General features: G+C 54.4%; 2 protein-coding genes across 3 annotated transcripts in view; one reads left to right on the top strand and one right to left on the bottom strand.

Annotated features, from left to right (window-relative positions):
• Positions 1–2,829, top strand: part of LOC138165133 (ciliary microtubule-associated protein 2-like) — a 46,623-nt gene extending 43,794 nt beyond the window's left edge. The window contains exon 11 of the mRNA XM_069093286.1: positions 2,474–2,829. Within this exon, the coding sequence (XP_068949387.1) occupies positions 2,474–2,829 (356 nt within the window). The remainder of the gene's footprint in view (positions 1–2,473) is intronic.
• The window catches only part of LOC138165313 (delta(24)-sterol reductase), a 25,877-nt gene continuing 6,975 nt past the window's right edge, over positions 1,341–20,242 (bottom strand). Inside the window, exons 2-10 of one of the 2 annotated variants that reach the window (XR_011169339.1) lie at positions 18,395–18,550; positions 17,570–17,675; positions 14,253–14,371; positions 13,431–13,694; positions 8,027–8,170; positions 6,791–6,988; positions 4,885–5,063; positions 4,070–4,337; positions 1,341–3,804 (exon numbers count right to left, since the gene is read on the bottom strand). Coding sequence is in view for 1 of the 2 variants with exons in the window: in XM_069093499.1 (XP_068949600.1) it covers positions 4,184–4,337; positions 4,885–5,063; positions 6,791–6,988; positions 8,027–8,170; positions 13,431–13,694; positions 14,253–14,371; positions 17,570–17,675; positions 18,395–18,550 (1,320 nt within the window). In the remaining variant the exon portion in view is untranslated. Of the gene's footprint in view, positions 4,338–4,884; positions 5,064–6,790; positions 6,989–8,026; positions 8,171–13,430; positions 13,695–14,252; positions 14,372–17,569; positions 17,676–18,394; positions 18,551–20,242 lie in introns of both variants that reach the window. The other variant, XM_069093499.1, reaches the window with a different exon arrangement.

Below are 20,242 nucleotides of genomic sequence, written 5' to 3'. Positions count from 1 at the left end.
AAACAGGGTCATATGAGCTGGACACGACTGAAAAAAGACTGAGAACAACTGATATTGGAGAGAACACACCAGAATGGGGGCCTGACCCTTCAGAAATACCCTGGGAACCCTGAAGGGGAAATGTAGATAGGCTGTTTTTAGGAGGGCTGACTCTTCTGTGAGAGTGGGAGTTGGGATAAGAGTACAGGCACTAAGCATGTTAAGTCCTGGGGACACAAACACAAAATGCCAGGGCTGCTCAGGGAGCTTATGGAGAAGGGAGTGGTGCCAGGTGGGATGCTTCCATCCAGGAAATCATGGGCACAATGAATGGACCCCAGGATGGCTGCCTGGCACACTCTTTCCCAAAATGAGGCATCAGTGGCTCCATGGCTGTTCCCAGAGCAGAGGAGGGAAGGAGGGAGGGCAGACGGAGCACAGCCCCCAAGCAGAAGCCAGAGGACTGGGTCGGAGGTGAGAGGGTGGGCTTCAGAAGCTTGGCAGGAAGATGGTCTGGAACACTGCTGTTAGTCATAGCATGAGGTCCTGGTCTGGAACACTGCTTTGTCACAGTATGAGGTCCTGGTCTGGAATGCTGCCTTGTCAGTCACAGTATGAGGTCCTGGTCTGGAACACTGCCTTGTCAGGCATGGCATGAGGTCCTGGTCTGGAATACTGCTTTGTTAGTCACGGTATGAAGTCCAGCTTCCCAGATGGTTGGGCTGAGTGGCCCATTGTCAGCGACTGCCTCCCCAAGTATCTATGAGGCCTCTGACCGTTGTTTAACCAGTCAGCACAGCTTTTATCACCTTTGTCTAAAGAAGCCGTCCATGCTGACCCTCAAAGCCTGGAGACGGAGAGATGTGGCCCAGACAGGAATCAGCAGAAGGGAAACATGGACCAGGTGATGCAGAGCCACCCTCCCCTTCCTTGAGACTAAGCCCCAGCAGAGAGAGCACCTGATGCTGGGCGTCTGAGCAGGGCATATTAACTAGTGAACTCAAGCTGTGCTCCACGGTGAGATGCTTGCAGCAGGACCAGGGAATCCAGGGCACCTCTGCGTCCCATGGACTATGGATCTGCAAGACCCCCTTAAAGAAATCTGGCCTTTGCTGCAAGAAGTCATATTGTTCATGACTGTTCTTGGGAGAACAGGGGTCCCTTGGAAGGGGACCCATCCCTTCTCTGTTCATATGGAGAGGTAACCCGCCTTGGTCAGGTGACCAGGACAAGCTACCAGAAGAACTCCTCTTGTCAGAGCAGCATCAGGGCTGGGGCCTGGAAAAGACAGGGAAGCCCACCACGCATCCCCCACTGTCTGCTCCACCCCCAGGACCAAGAAGATGGGAGACAACACTGGATGGTTCCTGGGTTACTTTATTTGACAACAGCCACACAAACAATCGAGGAGATGGGAAGAACGTTCATGGCTTCTTCACCAGGGCTGCCCAGGCTCCAAGGGCCTGAGGGCTCTCCCCCAAGCTCGCCTGCCTCCTCTCCAGTCTAAGCAGTACCTACCCCCACAAACAGTGACTCCCTTTTCATCCCAATTCTTCCACTAGTCACCAGACTCAGAACACCCAGACCACTCCTGTGGCCGCCACAGGGCCACTATTCCCACACACACTTTCTGCCCGGATCTGGAATCCACCTGAAGTCATAGGAGGCGCCTCCGCAAACACAGGCGGCCCACGGCTGACTGCATATGCTGCACTGGGTTGTGTTCCCAGATAACACATCAGAGAGGTTGGAAAGGAGCTTAAAAACACCTGCCAGACCAGAGTGGGAGCTCAGAGGGCCTTCAGAGCACAGAACGTCAGAACCTGAACAAAGGCTGGATGTCAGAGCCGGAGAGGCCTGAGGCAGGGGGTCACACTCAGCCAGCGGCATCACTGACAGAGAGAACCACAAATTAACATTATCTTAAATATCTAAATATGTAGCTTTTGTTAAATATTTCCCAATTGCATTTTAATCTGGTTTGGGCCCCACTCAGGAGTTTTGCAACAATTGGTCTCAAGTTGACATCTCTGCCTCATAGAGTGTATCAAAGCTGGGAGAACCCTTAGAACAAGGAATGTTAGGACTGGGAGGAATCTTAGAACAGGGGATGGCAGGGCTGGGAGAGGCCTGAGAACAGGGGATGCCAGGGCTGGGAGGGGCCTGAAAACAGGGGATGTCAGGGCCTGGGAGGGGCCTGAGAATAGGGGATGTCAGAGCTGGGAGGGGCCTGAGAACAGGGGATCCCAGGGCTGGGAGGGGCCTGAGAACAGGGGATGCCAGGGCTGGGAGGGGCCTGAGAACAGGGGATGCCAGCTCCTTTGCAAAACAGTGGTGCTGGAGAAGCCTTTAGTGATCACCGGGTCTGACTTGCTCATTTGCTCGTGCTATAGGAGATGCTCTAAGTGACTTGTCCAAGGACATCCAGGGAGTTACATTGAAATGAAGCAGGAACCTGAGGCAAATTCTGAAACTAACTGCTTTCCGATTCTAGATGCCGCACGGACTCTCAATCTGAGGGCTCTTGGAGGCTTCTGGTCACCTTGCGTGAGCTGCACCTCTTGGCGGAATTCCAAGATGGTGACCGCGTCTGAGGCACACGTGCCATTTCCCAGCAGCACCTGGCAGGCTGCAGGGCTCTTCCTGTACGTGCTCCAGGCTGCAGATGCTGACGGGCTAAGGCCTGGGTCACCAGGATGGGCTCAGCTCCTGCTGACGACCTCTCCTCTACAGCAGGTAGAATCATCGGCTTACGCAGGAGACAAGCAGCCCGTGAGGCAGAAGTCCTCCCAGGGGCCAGGGTCATCCCTCTCCCACCAGAGCACCAACAACATCCTAAGCGATGCATAGCACGTATGGTTAAGACACATGGCAGAAGGCATCGAGACCAGAGCTGGGATGGAGCCGCCTGCTGGCCAGGGCAGCCTGGCACCCACAGCCTTTGGCTAGGACCACTAGAGGTTGTCAACATGTCTGAGCGTCTGGACCACAAGCCCTTGTGGGGATGTCTTAGCTAAGAAAGTCTGTGGATCCTGCCAAGCTGGTCTCCCAACAACACAATGAGGTGATTCCTGCAGCCTTCATAACCCTAGGGAAGAGGAAATTCTGAAAACTGACAACTGAAGGGGGTCCTCAGGTCCGATGCCCTTGTTCTGCAGATGGGGACCGTGAGGCCACGCCCAGTGCCTGGGCACAGCTCGCATATCCCCAGCTCCTCCTGCAGCCCGCTCTAGCGTCTTCCAGTCTGGAGCCCCCAAACGAGCTTTGCATAAGTCAGGATGAAGTCAGGAATCAGGACAAGAGGCAGGGCACCTTTTGGGAGGGCTCCTCTCCCCAGGGAAGGGGAGACAAGAACCATCCCAAGCTCTCGCCAGGCTTAGGATTCGTGTAAGGCACTGAAATGAACCGTCGCCAGCCACTGTTAAGAGGTGGGCAGGAGGAGACACAACTCAGGGCTGCAGAAGCCGCGACATAATACTTTTGGTTGGTTTCATGCTGGGGTCGCACCAACGCAGCGCTGTGGTCACTCAGGCAGCCAGGCCATCTTCTTGACTCCACAGGCAAGGCCAACACGGATCCACGCGGCCCCACCAGGCTGATGGCGACTTTCTGGCGTGTTCCAGCAGCATCTGGAGGCTCCCACTCCCTGAGGGAATCGGCTCCAGGACCAACCACCCTGGACAGAGCCATGGGGGATTCACAAAGCAGTTATTAAGTGCCCACTACTAGCAAGGCACTGAGGGCTGGCTCTAGCTAGCGGGGTGGGGCATGCTGCAGTGGGATCTGTGGAAGAACCGTTCATTCGATGCTGCCTGGGTGAGAGGCCTGGACAACAGATGGTGGGCGGAAGCTGGCTGAGGGACGTGGACACTGGCAGAGACCCATGTGCGCCCCAAAGGAGCTCCTCCCTTTCCTGGAGAGGCCCCTAGGCACATACAGGGGCAACTCCTGAAGGCACCTTCCTGAGCCTCGTAAGCATGGTCAGGAGCAATCCAGAGTGCTTCCATGGAACTCTGGCTTTGGGGACTTTCCAGAAGTCTGCTGGCAGGGGGCTGAGAGGAAAAGGCCAGGCCTCTTCATTCTGAGAGACAGGCTGTTTCAAAGAAGGCGGAGCAGGTGGGCAGAGCGGCAGGACCTGACCCAGGCAGGGAAACGCCCTGCATGTGTGTGCCAGGGCACAGACTGGGGCTCAGGGAGGGGAGGCTCAGTGCCGGGCAGCCTTACAGATCTTATCAAACACCTCGGGGAAGGCATCCTGGCAGTTCAATTCCTTGCGAAGCTTGTGGTACAGGGAGCCATCAAACATCTCCCAGAATTCCTCCCGGTCCATGTAGCAGTCGGCATACAGCATCTGGAACCTGGAGGGGTGACAGGGTGAGCGCCCGCACTCAAGAGCCCCCAAGTACCAGGCGCTAAGCAATCTACAATATCATCTTGGGAGACCCTGGAGGGAGGGGCTGTCACCATATTCACACCACCATGTGCAGGAAACTGAGACCAACAGGGTTAAATGGCTTGCCCAGGGTCCCACAACTTGAGGCTGAATTTGAACTCAGGTCTTCCTGACTCTAGGCCTGGTGCTCTACCCACTGCACCACCTAAAAATTCAGGGTTGGCCCTCCACTTCCACCTGGTGGAACTCTAGTCTCACCAGGAGAGGAGCTATGCCTCCCTTCCAGGCAGCCCGCTCCAACCCAACCCTAGGGCACAGCTTCTTCACTAAATGACAGTATCCCAAGTACTTGGATTACATCTGAGCAGGGCAGAGGATAGCAGACAGCAGGCACAAATTTCCATCTTCCAACCGCCCCACACTGAACTTCTCTGTCCGTCTCTTGGCCTTCCCCAAACCCAGCTATGCTGGCCAAGCCCCCACCGACCTAGACAGGACACCAGCCTACTCACCCATGCACGCTTCGGACAAACTTCTCCATCTGCCTCATGCAAGACCTGGCTTCAAAGTGTTTCACCTGTGGCTCTCCATAGGCCCCAATGTCAACATAGAGCTCTGTCTCATCACCCTTGGGGTGGACCATGCCTGGCTGGCTGGGCAAGATGAACGGGCACAGCCAGATGGGATAGACCTGCGCAGGAGAGAGGAAGGGGCCAAGAAGCTGAGGGCTGGGGAGTGGGGAAGAGGAGGGGACCCAAGCCCTGCCAAACCTGACGTCTACTTAGCCCGAAACTCTCCTCTACGTTTCTGAGACACAGCCCTGTCGTGGCTCTTTTTCCACCCTTCACATGGGCTCCTTCTTGGTCTCCCTGACTGGATCTTCATCCGGGTCATAATCACTAACTGTGGGTGCCCCCAAGACTCTGTCCTGGTCCCTCTTTTCCCTCTATACTATCTCATCTGGTGACCTCATCAGCAGCCACAGACTCAACAATGATCTCTAAGCAGACACTTCTCAAAGTAACCTCTGCTGGGCTCCAGACTTGTACCCTCCACTGCTTACTGGACATCTCAACACAGTGACCCATTGGTATTTTAAACTCAGTGTGCCCCAAACTGAATTCTGTCTTCCCATTGACCTTCCCTGCTAATGTCAAGATGACACCATCTTCCCGATCCCCCAGACTCCCAACTCTCAACCCCTCCCTTTCTCTCACACCTCACATCCGGCCTGCTGAGTCTACCTTTGCACATCTCATGTGTGCCCCTTCTCTCCTCTGGCACGGCCGCCACCCCAGGCAGACCCTCCACACCTCTGGGTGACATGATCTCAGAGTCACTTCTACACTTTTGTAGCTGCCTAATGGTTGGTCTCTCTACCTCAAGGCTTTCTCCATTCTAGTCCATTCTCCACTCAAGCTCTCAAACTGGCCTTGTTATCTCCTTACTCAATAAACTCCAGTGGCTTCCTATCACCTCCAGGATCAAATATCAAAACGTCTTTGGTTTTTCCAGCCCTACATAACCCGATCCCTTCCTTTACCTTACTCCACCCCCTTCATCCCAACCTTAGCAACATACTCTGCAATCCCACGACACTGCCTCCAATCCCAGGCACCTTTGTCTGGCTGTCCCTCAGCCCTGGAACGCTCTTCCTCCTTACCTCTGCTCCCCGGCTTTCTTCAAGTCAGGGCTAACCTCCCACCATCTGTAAGGACCCTTTCTTGATCCCCCCAATGCTGCCTTCCCTCTGCTGTTGGACATCTCACGTATTTTCCATCTGCCGTGTTCAGACAGAGCTGCTTGCACATTGTCTCTCCCATTAGACTGTGAGGTCTCTGGGAGCAGGCACTGTGTCTGCCTTTCTTTGCACACGCAGGGATAGAGCCAGAGCCTGGCATGTAGCAGGAGCTCAGTCACTGCTTGCTAACTGACTGTATGACCTTGGGCAAGTAAGCTAACCTTTCTGGATCTCAGTTTTCTCAATTGTAAAATAAGGAGTTTGGCCAAGATGGCCTCAGAGACACCTTCCAGCTGTAGCTCCAGGATTCTCTGCTCCTGTGACACTGGATTCCTAGACCGTTGGGGCCAGAAGAGCCCACAGAAACCATTTCAGTATCGTGTCAGTGAACAGAGTCCGGGATGTGGCATCAGAAGACCCAGGAAGAAGCAGCTAGCTCTGCCGCGAGCCCCCGCCTGGCCTCTCTCTGGCTCAATTTCCTGATCTATAAGATTCCTGCCCTGGTCTGCACTCCTCACTGGGATGGTGTGGGAATCAGGTGCAAGTGTAACTGGCCATGCACTTAGTATGGCTGCAGATGGGTCATCGCCTGGCTTGGCCTCTCACCACGCCCCAGGGGCAGTGCCTTGCTCAAGGGCACCTGGGCCTACCATGGAGTGTAGGGGAGGGTGGCTTACGTGGAGGTCACTGTGGAAGGTCTGGATGGCCCTCTCCAGCACCTTCATGGGGACCAGCATGTCTTGCACCACGTGGTGTTGCTCATACAGCTTGCGCAGGGTCTCGCCTTGGGTCAGCTTCAGCAGGGAGATCTTGGGAGGTACGAGCCAGCCAAAGAGGTAGCGGAAGATGGGATTGTTGCCAAAGGGGATGATGTCCTGGAACAGGAAAGACAGGTGGAGTTGGGGCTATCTCCAATGCTGGGAGGGGTCCTAGGTGAAGGCACTCCCAGCATGCTCTCCCACAGCAGAGGAAACTCAAGTCTGCTCCAAAAAATCCAGGGCAGGGCAGGGAGTCGGCCGCCTCCCATCAAGCCCAAACTCCACTTCCCTATGGTGAGAAGGGCTTTGTCATGCCAAAGGGACTGCCTGCCAGACAGCCCTCTGGTGAACTGAAGACATGGCCACGCCCCAACACACCTTCTTTTCTCCAGGCTAACCCTCTCTAATTTCTAACTGCTGTTCTAGTGCCTAGTACAGTTTCTGGCACATTGGAGGCATTTTAAAAATGTAGGATGACTCAAAGAGTTCCTTCAACTGATTTTCATATAGTATAGTCAACATTTCTCCTAAAAAGTGGTGCCTTCTAGTGGACGCGATATGCCACGTACAATCTGGCTAGGGCCAAAAGCTGCAGGATCCTGCTTCCCTACCTCTGGATGTGATGCCTGTCTAAATAGAGTAAGACTACCGTGGTTTGGGGGACCGCTTGGTCACACTAGTGAGTCTGTGGGCCACTAAACCCTTTGGTGTTTTTGTCTATCTCCTCATCCTGTACCTATTATGCAGATGACTTTTTGAACTTTGGGGCTGGACTTTACATTTTCTATCCTCAATAAATCTGATCCTAGTAAATTCACCCCATCATTTCAGTCTGTTGGGGTACCTCTCATGGGTAAGAGACTAATACCAGGCTGTCCATCTCCTCAAAGATGGGGGTCCCAGAAATCTTGGTGCAGTTTTAAGCTATTAAAAATTCAAGTTTTAGGATACCCTATGGACAAGGCTCCCAAGGAAAGTGCACTCGTTGGACTCCTTCCTCAGAAGGAAGACCCTCCCCACCTAAGGAAAAAACCCCAAGACAAAGGACAAATTCTAGAGTCCCACCTCTTGACAAACTGGAAAACATTCTTTAATGAAGACTGTGTGTGTGTGTGGGGGGGGGGGGCGTGAAATTTACCACAGCCCTAACCTTACCTGGAGCTCCCAGAAAATGCTTCGCGTGTGACGGTGGTAATAGTGTCGTAAGGGGATGTACTCCAGCCCCTTCTGGTCTTTCTTCAGATACTCCTCTACGTGCTTGAAGAACCAAGGCTTGTAGTAGTCACCAATTCTGTTCAGCTGAAGGGAGGGAAAAACAGGAGTCCAGGGGGCTACTCAGATTTTTGAGGGCCGTGGTGGGGGAAGGTGAAAATGGGACCCATGGCCCTTGTATTTTTTGGGCACTTGGCATTTTTTCAAAGTGGAAAGAGCTAAGGATCAGAGAAGGGGTCTAAGCCAAGCCACTTACTGCCTCTAGGCCTGCTGCTCTATGAAATGAAGGAAAAGATGGATTAGACCAGCTTTTGACTGTTCTATCAAGGTGTCCCAAGGTCCCAACCAGCTCTGACATCCCCGTTCTAAGCTCCCTCCCAGCCCTGACACCCCCTGTTCTAAGCTCCCTCCCAGCCCTGACATCCCCTGTTCTAAGCTCCCTCCCAGCCCTGACACCCCCGTTCTAAGCTCCCTCCCAGCTGACATTCTGTGTCCTATGGTTCTTTCACCTCTCTTAATTTTATCATCATTTGTGAGCAGGGAAGGAGCAGCAGGACTCACACATCTCCCATGTTCCTTATCTCCTGCCTGCCATTAGGAGTCAGAGTATTTTGACCACCCATGTCCCTACTAGACCTAAGGGCCTGGTAACTCTGGCTGCTTGACTGGATCCTGCTAGGACCTCCACGAGAGGACTGCTCGGGGGTTCTTGGGGCCAAATCACAGAATACTACACATTAAACAATGCCCCCCAGGGCTGAATTACACAGGCCCTGGCCCACCTGCCAGGACTGCTATTGCTAGGGCATTCAAAGGGAGGAACATCAGGCTGCCTCTATCCTTTGCTGCTTCTTGAACATGTTGATTTAATTCAATGACGCCTGCATTATGGGTCAGCAGTGTGCCAGGGACCTTGGCCAGACCTGGATCCTCCAGGTGCCAGGAGCCTACAGGGGAAGCACGTACACAGCAAAGTCAATGCAAAATCAACCTGACACAGAGAGCGCTGAGGGGGAGTCAAGGCTCCTCCCTTCCCATGTCCAGTGTCAAAGTCTAGAAAAGGAGCCCAGCCTGGGAACAAGGGGGAAGGGGAAGGTGGCTGGACATGGCTAATGCCAAGTCGCTCACCCTGGCTGGTCAGAACACAGAATGGACAAGGGGCACAGCAGTTAGTGGGGCCTTGGCTTGGTCTCTGCTCTAGGAACCCAGCCACTCGAAGATGAAGGGGAAGCAGAGCCCACCCTCCAGGAGCTGATGATCTATCCATGGACTGGCCTCTCCTCAGCAGAGCCCCAAGACGAAGGGCCCCATTTCTGAACAGTGGGAGCTGAGCAGGGAAAGATCACCCACAAGTGAAGGGATCAAAAGGCACTCCATGAAACCCCCCACTTCAGGCAGCTGGGTCCCATTCCCCCAGCCAGAAAGTTTTCCTTCCTCCCAATCCCAGTGATAACAGTGAGCATTTATAAAGTGCTGCACCAACTCTAAGGCCTTGTTCAAACCCCCCCCCACCCCCGCAACAACAGTGAGAGGTCATTGCAATCACAGGAACCAGGCTCAAAGTGGTTAAGGGACTTTCCCAGGGTCATTCAGCTAATAACAGTATGAGACAGGATTCAAACTCAGGGTCTCTTGACCTCCAAACCCAACACTATCCATTGGCCCACCCAGTAACAGTGAGTCTGTATCTGTCGAGAACGTGGGACACTGAGGGGATGGGGGGGAATGGGAGACAGGCATAACCCTGTCTGTAAGTCTGGTCAGGTGCGGTGTGTAAGAGTACATGTGAGAGCTGGGAAGTGGAGGCCAAGGTGGGGCCTGCCTAGTTGCCCGAGGTGGACATGGAGCCAGGACAGAGAGGGCATAAGCCAACATGGAGGGCAGGGGACAAGCCAAGCCAGCAAAAGTCTGTCCAGCAAGTGGCAAGGCAGAGCCCTGAGATCCTCACTTGTGAGCCTGGAGAGCCTGGCTCTGGACAAGGCACATGTGGATTAGACCCTGCCTGCTCTCTTATCTCCCAGGTCCCGAGCACGGGCCCCTAGACACAATCAGGGCTCAAGCACTAATCAGCAGCATAAGCTGGGCCACAGAAGCACCACGGCTCTGCGGGGGGCTGGCCGTGATGGCAGGGACGCCAAGACCCCGACAGGCGGTCAGCAGGCCCTGCCACAAGCCTTCAAATAGAGCAAGATTTTTAAAGGACACACACCTAATTCTGCGAACCTCCAAGGCTCAGGGTCGGCCACTGTGACTGTCATTACCATTACAAGGAATTTCATTGTTGTTCAGTTGTTTCCTTCATGTCTGACTCTCTGTGACCCCATGTGGGGTTTTCTTGGCAGAGACACTGGAGGGGTTTGCCATTTCCTTCTCCAGCTCATTTTACAGAGGAGGAAATTGAGGCCAACAGGGTGAAATGACTTGTCCAGGGCCACACAGCTAGGAAGTGTCTGAAGCTGGATCTGAACTTAGGAGGATGAGTCTTCTTGGTTCTCAGCCTAATGCTCTGTGCACCCTGGGCCCCCGAACCCCCTTTATGAAGGAAAGGCTTCTAGAGATACCATTCCATTCCCTGCCACTGAGTCACTGAAGAGTGGAAATCGCTCAGAAGGGGGTGAGAAGAGCTGGGCTGGAGCAGAGCTTGGACCCTCACTCACAGTCTTCCCAGTCCAGTGCCCGTGGCTTGGCCAGCCCCTTCTCTGAGCCCGTGTCCCCATGTAAAGGAGGGACAGGGTGCAGGGCACCCCTTCTCTGGGCATGGGGGGCTTTCCTCCCCTCCCCAACCCCTGCCACTGCTTCTCTAAGATTTCCCTGTCTTCCTCCTTACTCCTTGTCTGTTCATAGCTGTTTGCAGGTTGTCCTTCCATTAGACTCGAAGCTCCTGGAGGACAGCACCTGCTTTTGCCTTTTCCTGGGTCCCCAGGGCACATAGTTTTTTAAAAAAAGAATAAATGCTCATGGATGGACTGATGTAATTCAATTTTCTCATCTGGAAAACGGAAAGCGAGGCCCCAACTCAGCTATTCTGACTCCAAGGCCAGATTGTTCACACCCCAAAGGTAAACCACCCATGACTGTGGGATGTACCTAGGTGGGTAGTGTGTCCCTCTGACCTCAGTTTGCCTGCAGGAACCCCTGGGCTGGCCAGCCCTCTCCTCCCCACCCCTTCCCTTTCCCTGGCCTCCTGTGAGGCCGGCTCAACCGCTTGGCATTGTGCTGACACTCTCCCCCTCCAATGAACAGCGCCCACTGGGGCTGGCAGCAGGCCACAAGCCTGTCTGGATGTTCATTTGTTCAGATGCATCAAGACTCTCCGAGGGAGGTCCTGGGGCCCTCAGAAAGAAAAGAGGCCGATGGCCGTTTGTGTGTGGTTCCTGGACAGGCGTCTCACCCTCCAGGTCCTCTTCCTCTTGTACAAAAATAGGGAGTTTTGAACTTGAAAGAGGCCTTTCAGGGCCCCTCCAAATCCAACAGTCTGGCTTTTTATGCTTTGTCATTCTGCATTCTATGTACTCTCCCTGCCCTGCCATCCCCTGTTCTCAGGGCCCTCCCAGCTCTGACATTCTAACTTTTAAGGCTCCATCCAGACAGTGTGTATGTGGGGGGGGGGAGGGGAAAAGGGCCAAGCCTGCCCCCTTTCTGAATACGATTCTGAATTCTGAAGGATTTCCTGTAGCTGCAGCCCCGGCAGAGCCTGGGGTAACTTAACTGCTGCCCCCTCCCTGCACAGTGACCCCTGCCTTCACCGGCATTCACACACCCTGTGCCGCACTGTTTGTTAACACGTCCCAGGCAATCACTGCCAGCTGCTAAGTCAGCAGCAAAGAATGCCTGGCTTGTTTGTCCCACTGGTTGGAGTTGGGGTTGGCAGAGCAAGGTCAGCGGGGGCTGGGAAAGCCGTGGCTCTGTCCCCAGGCAGGCGGAAGGGATGGCTGGGGGCAGTGGAGGAGGAGGAGTGGGATGCAAGCTGGCAGCCCTGGAGACTGCTGGCAGACGGCAGACCTTGCCCTGTCACTGAATCAGAGAAATATGGGCTAACAATCGCGATGGGCCCTGCACACTCTCCCAGCTCCCTCCCACACACCCCGGCCCCTGCCCTCCAGGGCCCCTGAGCGCCACCTGCACCTGCACACTCCCTGGGCTCTCTCTCCAGCTCCTCCCTGTCTCCTGAGCCTCCAGCTGCTGCCCCTTTCCTGGCATCACTCTGCCTGTGGTTGCCTCCATCCACTCAGCTTCCCATTCTTCTCAATCAGGCTGCCAGCTCCTGCAGTTCTCCTCTTTTGTTTGCATCTCTCACCAAGCTGAGCCTTTTCATCGGTCTTGTCCTGGTAGACTAGAATGTGGCCCAACTGGTCTCTCCCCTATATGCCTTGCACATGATGCCTCCAAGCCTGTGCCTGTGCCGGCCAACATCAAGACCTAGCCTGGTTCTCTGGGGCAGTGCAAAGTACCCTGGATTCACCCCCTGGCTCAGTTATTGACTAGTCGTGTGACCTTGAACAAGTCACTTAACTCAGGCCTCAGTTGCCTCATTTGCAAAACAGGAATCTTAAGCCCACACTGCCCAGGGCTGTTGGTCAGGAAAGCCCTCCCACAGATACATCCAAGGGCTCTTCTCTAGGTACACATAGGCCCTATTGTTTTATTCAGACCCTGAGGCCCCCCCAAGGACAGAGAGCACCTTAATCAAGAGCTGTAGGGAACCTCAGAGGTGACTGGTCCTCCCACAACTCTAGGGGCGGAGTGCTCAACACCAAGGAAGACAGCACCATCCATGGGGTTTAGGGGAAAGGTCAATGCATCTGAGGCGACAGGATCAAGGTTCAAATCCTGCCTTTGTCACTAACCACCTGAGTGACCTCTCCACACCTCAGTTTCCTCATCTGTAAAATAAAGGGGTGGCTCTAAGACTTTGACCCTCAACCTATGTCAGGGAAAAGGCATTGTAACTGGAAGTGGGAACAGCGGGGGCTAAGCCCCATGGTGAGACTTGTTAGCCAGTTGGGGGGCCCTTGGGCCTCACCCTCTCTGGGCCCCAGGATTCAGTGTCTGCTCTGTCCCTCTCAATGTTACTGCTGGCAAAGTGCTTCACGAATAGAAGGGAAAGTGGAGTTCTTGAGGAAGGCAAACCTCTTAGGACATCAGAAATGGAAGGCTGCTTAAAAGTCACCTAGCCTGATGCCCTTGCTTAACATACAGGGAAACTGAGGCTCAGGCAAGGAAATGACTTGCCCAAAGTCACCCATGCACAGCATGCATGTCAGTGGCCTGGCTGGAACCCAGGGCAGTGATTCCAATCCGCTCGTCCCACCATGTGACAGGCCGGACACCCGGACCCTCCTTCTACCTTGCTCAGATCCACGTCATCCGTCATGACTCCCGTCATGATGACTGCCTCGTCCACGGAGTACAGCAGACCTTCCACAAAATGGTTCTCTTTCCGTTGGGACTCCTCAGCGAACTTGGAGCAGATTTCCTTCAGGCCGCGCACGGGCTCCAGCCGCAGCTTCACATACTTTTTGGCAGGGATGATCCGGATCTCCGCAGCCACCAGGAAGCCCAATGTGCCACAAGACCAGGGCACAGCATAGAACAGGTCCGAGTTCTCCGTCTGCAACACAGGGCCCACAAACACACCCTTTCACCTCTCTGTATATCCCCAGTGCTGTGGGCCTGGCACACAGCAGGTGTATAAACCAAGCTGAGTCAAGAGTGCAGGAAGGAGGAAAGACCACTGGGTGGAGGCATGGCTCTATCTCCCCCACCCTGGCTCTGGCCAATGAAGGACTGGGCTAGACCACCTCCAAGGCCCCTCCCAGCTTGTCAGCTTCCTGCTCTAAGATCCCTTTGGTTCAAAGGCCCTGGAGGTAGGGGCAGTTTTCACTTTGTCTGTGTATCCCCAGCACCTTCTCTTAAACACTAGCTGCTTTGCAATGGATACTCCGTTGTCAAAGGTTGTTAAGAAGACCATTCCTCCCAGAGACCAGGCCCTGCTGTCTTCCCTCTATGCCTCCCCACTGCCCAGCAGAGTTTGTGGAGTGAATGGGAGGCACTGTGGTGAAGACTGTCAGAGGCACGCGGCCCAGCTCTGCTCTGCTCAGGACTCCCGGGATGGACGCCACTGTCCACTCCCCGATCCCATCCCTTCCTTTCCCTTCCCTTCCCTTACCGGTGTACACCGCACAAAGCTCCCATCGGACAGAATCAGCTCGTAGGCCATGCAGATGTGCTGGAACAGCCCAAACCTATGGGATGAAGACTCGATGCCGGTGCCCATGATCAGACCTCCTGAGTGCAGAGACACATGCTTCAGGCCCCTGGCCTTCTCTGCCAGGGAAGCCGTGCTCGGCAGCCCAAGGCTTTGCCAAAGAGGTCACAGGGGGCCTATGTTTCGGAGTCAGAGTACTTGTGCTCAAACCCAGGCTCTGGGCCTTACGACCCACATCTTGTTAGGCAAACTAGTGAGTGGGTTAGACTGGACGATCTGACCTCTGGGCTCCCTGTGGGGCCACAGAGATGGCAGCAGGCCCGGCCCACCCAATTCTCAGAGGTCGTCTTGTCCGGCCTCCCACTTTATATATGCAGAAACTGAGACCCAGGGATACTCTGTGACTTCCCAAACATCAGACAGGTGGCCCAGGCCTGGCCCCAAAGCCCTCGCAGCAACAGCTAACCCTTCTGAACCTGCTCCTGGCACCAGGACACCTAAGACCTCTGGATTGTCCTTTCCAAGTCTAATCTTCCAGAGAGGGGTTCTGAATGTTTTCCTAATTTCATCTTCATAACCCTGTGCATTCTATTTCTGCCTTTTAAAATGTGGTTCTGAGAAGAGGGCCAGCACACATGTGGGGGAGAGTCACCTGGCCTGGGGAGACTTGACTCACACACAGAGAGAGCTAAAGGGAAAGATCCGAGACTTGGAATCAGCATCACCTTCATGGCCTAGGTTTCTCCACTTGTAAAACTGGGCTAAGAGCCCCTCAAGTGCCTGGCTCAGGGGAGTAACCAGGACAACTAACCCTGCAAACACCAGAGACACACAGGCCAAGATTAGCACCTGGGGACTCACTATACCCTCTCAGCCTCAGTTTCCTTATCTTCAAAATGGGCTTATCTCAGTGTTGCTGAAGCACATGGAAACTGCCAGGTGAATTTAAAATAATAACCAGTGTGATGATTAAAAAGAGAAAAGTCACGAGCATTCGTTCTGAGCAAACTACGGACCAGGGATGTGTTATACATCAGAGATACAAAGCAAAAGCAAACCAGTCCCTGTCCTCGAGGAGCTGACAATCTAACGTCACGTGTATGCACATGTGTGTCACGTACAAGTGCCCTAAAAACACACCCAGCACCTGAAAGTCTGGTCAAGTGCTCTATGAATATTCCTCTCATCACACAGACCTTGTGATGACCAGAATAAGGTGCTATTATCATCCACATTCTCCAAATGAGGAGACCGAGGCTTGCTGAAATGGAGTCACTGGGCTAATCACACACCAACCAAACGGTCTGAGGCAGCATTCGAACCCAGGCCCTCCCGACCCCAAGTACATCACTCTGGCCACTGTGCTTCCTAGAGAGACATCCACTCATGAAATAAGGGAAGAGGAGCCCCAGGAAAAGAGGAAGGTGTAGGCATCTGCTGACATCTCCAGGCCATCTGCTTATATCTGAGCTGAGGAGAAAAACCCTGGAAGGAGGGGAAGCCCTGGCTCCATGCTGGTCTAGGACAGAGGCTCGCAGCTTGTACCTGGGCCCCCGAGGTCAGGCACTGATAGGCTCCTTCCTTCTGAAACAGCCTCTCTGCACACAGACAGACCTGCAAACACACATGTACTTGTACACGCATGCACACGTGGCCACCAGAATCCTAGGCTGCAATGTTCTCACCTCTCCTACCCTCTCTGATGCCATCTGGGCTCAGGCCCTGCTGTCTCGGCCTCCCAGCTTCTGTCTGGCTCCCTGGGCATTGCAGGGGCCAGGAGTTCCTTCCTCTCCCTTCTGGTCTGTCTGTCTTAGCTCGCTGCTTAGATTACAATCAGCACCAGGACCTCAGCCAAGGAGACACCTGCTAAGAGATTACGGGCTGTGCCTGGCACCATGCCACACTACTGCCATGGGGAGAACACGGACCAACGCTGCCCATCACAGGCTTCACCTGGGCGTCCTCCCCCACCTCTGTGCCAGCCAAAGACGCAGCCCAGGGTCATGGTGAGCAGGGTCCTGGGCCTGGAAAGCCTCAAGGAGCTAGGCCAGCCTCTTTCTTTCACAAAAGGCAGGTGAGGGGCCATTTGTCAGGTCCAGTCCCCTTTCCACACTGTGTGGGTAGCACGCAAGGCTCTGGTTTAGACAAGTCAGGGAAACTAAGCTGCGTAACAAAGCCCTGATCTTCTGGTTCTGGGTCAGAACCCGCATCTGCTTGGCAGTGCCACGACCCCCAGTGGAGGGGGCAGCAGCTTCCTGAGTCTGCTCACCCTCCCAGCTGCCACTGCCTGGCAGACCGTCTGGCTTCCAAGCCTCTGCTTCTGGGCCTGGGCTCACACCTAGTACCCCCTCCAGCCACTTGTTTCCTGGAAGGTAGCTCCCTCCTGGATCACCTCCCACACCTCTGACCACTCCTCAGTCTTTCCTCCACCCTTCTCAGCAGAGCCATCACTGATGCCTCTCCAATGCCCTCATGAGATCACAGGCCTAGAGCTAGAAGGGCCTTACAGACCGCCTCATCTCAACCCCAGGCTGGGGAGGCAGGGTGAGGCCTGTGGGCCCCTCCCCCAAACCCCAAGGTTATCTCTGCCTGGGCTTCCTGAGGGCCTCCCCCACTCACCATGCTCCTTAGAGGAGGCTGGGTGGTGCAGTGATGGGTGCACTCAGGACCCAGGTTCAGACCCCAGGGGGGCCTCAGCCTTCTCATCTATAAAACAAGGAGGCTAGGGGTGCCTAGGTGGCACAGTGAATAGAGCACTGGCCCTGGAGTCAGGAGGACCTGAGTTCAAATCTGGCCTCAGACACTTGACACACTTACTAGCCATGTGACTTTGGGCAACTCACTTAACCCCAACAGCCCTCCAAAAACAAACAAAGAGGAGGCTAAGCCTGACAGGCCCTTCCCTGGAGAGCCACGTCCCCTTGTTTCACTGAGGGTGACACGGGTTTGAGAAGTGCAGTGTCTTGGCTGAGGTCACAAAGGCGGGTGGGCCTAGTACACTCTCCAACTCCAGCCCTGCCTCTCGAGGGGCCTGGCCGCCTCCTGCTCCTCCCTGCTTGTCTCTGGGGAGAGCTCAGAAGCACTTTCATTACTGATGGGTAACTTGGGCAAGCCCCTTCTGGCTCATCTGGGATGGGTCAAGTGGAGTCCTGCCTGGGGGCAGGCTGGGATCCTTGGGTATCCAGACTCCACCCTCCTTCAGGGGCTCCTGGACAAGCCCCGGCCCAGGGCCCGTTCCACCCCCCCACCCTGCTCCCCCCAAGACAGCACCGCCTCACCTACTGTGAGGTCATCCAACTCAGGGAGAACCGGCAGAGTCCAGCCGACAGAATTCAGCAGAGCTGTCACCTGCCCCATGGTGACCAAAGGCTCCACAGAGACAATCTTAATAAAAAAGAAAAGAGAACTGCTATGAATGGGGCAGAGGAAAACAGCATTCACACAGCACCACCGAGGCACTAAATGCTTTACAAACACGACCCTCACAACAAACCCAGTGGGTGTTGCTATTATCCCCATTTAACAGGTGAGCAAATTGAGGCAAACAGAGGCTAAGTGACTTGCCTAGGGTCACACATGGTGGGTATCTGGGGCTACATTTGAATTCGAATCTTCCAGACTCCAGGTCCAGCCCTGCATCCTCTGCCTTCAATCTAGAGGCTTCAGGACACAAGCCTTTACCACCTGCTAATAAACAGGCCAGCTCACAGCCTCAAGGGAGACCTCCCACCTGCCCAGCAGGCCCAGCCAGCACAGAGCAGGGAGAAGGCCCAGAGGGTCTCCAGGAAGCCTCAGGTCTCTGCCTGCCAGGATCTGACTCTGGCTGAGGGAGGCCTCCCCTTCAGAGCTGAACTGCAGCCACTCAAGCCTTCCTGCTCCAAGGCTGGCACCTACTTTCTCCAGGCCTGTTTCCTGCCAGTAAAATGGGAATAATTACAGTCCTGCCCAGCTCCCGAAACAATGCAGGTGAAGGCAGGTGCAGACTGCAGCACAAAGGATCTGGGGGGCTCATTAACCTGGTCTTTAAATCCAGGATGCGGTCAGAGAACAGACTCCTGGGGAGCTGCCACGCCCTCCTGGGAGTTCCAAGTCCGCTCACTCACCTGCCGCTTGGTGTCCACTTCCAGGATGTCCATCAGGTTGATCATGATGTTCTTGTGGGTTTTCTTGTACTTCCCGACGCGCAGCGACACCGTGAGCCAGCCTGGCCGGCCTGTGCACATGAAGGTCTTGCTCCCTTCTTCTTTCCATTCCCGCACCTGCAGGGCCCAAGGGGCAGGGGCAGAAGGCTCAGACAAAGCGTCCCCCTAGGGCAAGGCTCTAAAGAGACCACCTTCCTAATCAGTCGAGCCAAAGGCATTCATTTCATCCCTACCGGCAGGCACTGGCCCAACACTAGAGATGATACCAAGGCAAAATAAAGAGGCCGGGCCTCCAGGAGCTTACACTTGTTGGGGGAGCCCACACCAAGTGCACAGCACACAGAGAATAAGCCCAGGATCATCTGGAGGTGGGAGCAGGACCACAGGCCTCTCGTGGAAGGCAGTGATGGAGCGTCAGTCTGCACTAAAACAGGGAAGTAGAAGGGGAACGTGAGCCATGAAGAACGAGGAGGCCGGTACAGGAACTGCTGAGTGCCTAAGTGGTAGAAGCCACTGTTTACTGAAGATAGGGCAATCTCCTGGTGGAGGGAGTACTCTTACTAGGACTTCCCCACATTGATGAGATTACCCCACCCCCACAAGTTGGTTCCTCTCTCCCCCTCAAAAAAAAAAAAACTCCAAATAAGCCCGGGGATGGCCAAGTTAGGCTAGAACCCCAGGCTTCACTCTAAAAAAGTGAGGCTCAGAATGGATTTCTATCAATGCTTCCTTGTGCCTGCTACTGGGACTATCACTGCCCCAGGCCAGGACAACAGGTGGCCTACAGAAGAGTGGGTGTTGTATGTGCTGAAGAGCTTCTAGTCCCTGGCACCTGTGGGTGGGCCCACTGCCTGGCTAGGTTTCACCCAGTCCTCTCCACACTAGTGAAGCTGACTGTTTAAACTCTGAGCCTGAAGATCCAGGATCCTGGGGCTCGACAGCAATCTCCTCTGTGACATGTGCTGCCCACGCCAGCCATCTCCACTTTCAATGTAGCTCTCACTGATAAAGCATTTTCCTGCCCTGACCTCGGCAGAAACCTGCCTCTCTGGGATTTCCTGAATGGCCTAAGGGCAGGGCCTAGGTCTCTCTTTTATTAACCTCCCTCTAAAACAGGACCTATGAGAGGTGCTTATCAAGGAATTCCTGAAACATCAGATAGAGCAGGCAGACCCAAGATGAGAGGCCCGGAACCTTCTCCAGTTAGGTAATGGGAGAGGAGAGTCCACTTTAGGTCCCTCACTTCAGTCAAGATCTTTGGTTTAGAGCTGGAAGTGATCTCGGTGGTAATCAAATACAACCCCCTCATTTTACAAATGGGAAAAATGAGGTCCAGAGAGGGGTGACTTGCCCAAAGCCCCACAAGGCAGAGCTAGTTTTTGAAGCAAGGTTTCAACTCAAAATCCTCTGCCCTTTCGACTTCCTGATGAGCAAAAGAATCTAGAGCTGGCATTCAAGTCCCTTCATAAGCTGGACACCCTCTCTTAGGAATGGACTTAATCAGAATGGACAGAATCCCTGAGGGATGCCCTTCCCCCACCCCCACTTTCCCTATTTGGTTACCTCAGCCCTTTCTCTTCACTCATCTGCAGAGTAGCTCCCTGGAGCTTAGAGAAGCCAATTAGTGAGGGAGTGAAACTTCCTGTGATGATGAAGGATTTCACCTAGCACTAGCATGGTTCTCAAGTACTTCCAGCTGTGCAGGTTGGCTCTCCTCTCGGCCCCCAAGGCAGGAAGTGCAGGGCTTGGGGAGGCCTCACACTGTCAGTTTCACACAAGGAGCACTCTCAGATGTCAGTTTCACACAAG

The sequence above is a fragment of the Petaurus breviceps genome, unplaced genomic scaffold, assembly GCF_028583685.1.
Source record: "Petaurus breviceps papuanus isolate PSGF00001 unplaced genomic scaffold, PetGlider_PUasm1.0 208, whole genome shotgun sequence".
NCBI lineage: Eukaryota > Metazoa > Chordata > Mammalia > Diprotodontia > Petauridae > Petaurus > Petaurus breviceps.
This window is presented reverse-complemented; position numbering and strand designations above follow the sequence as displayed.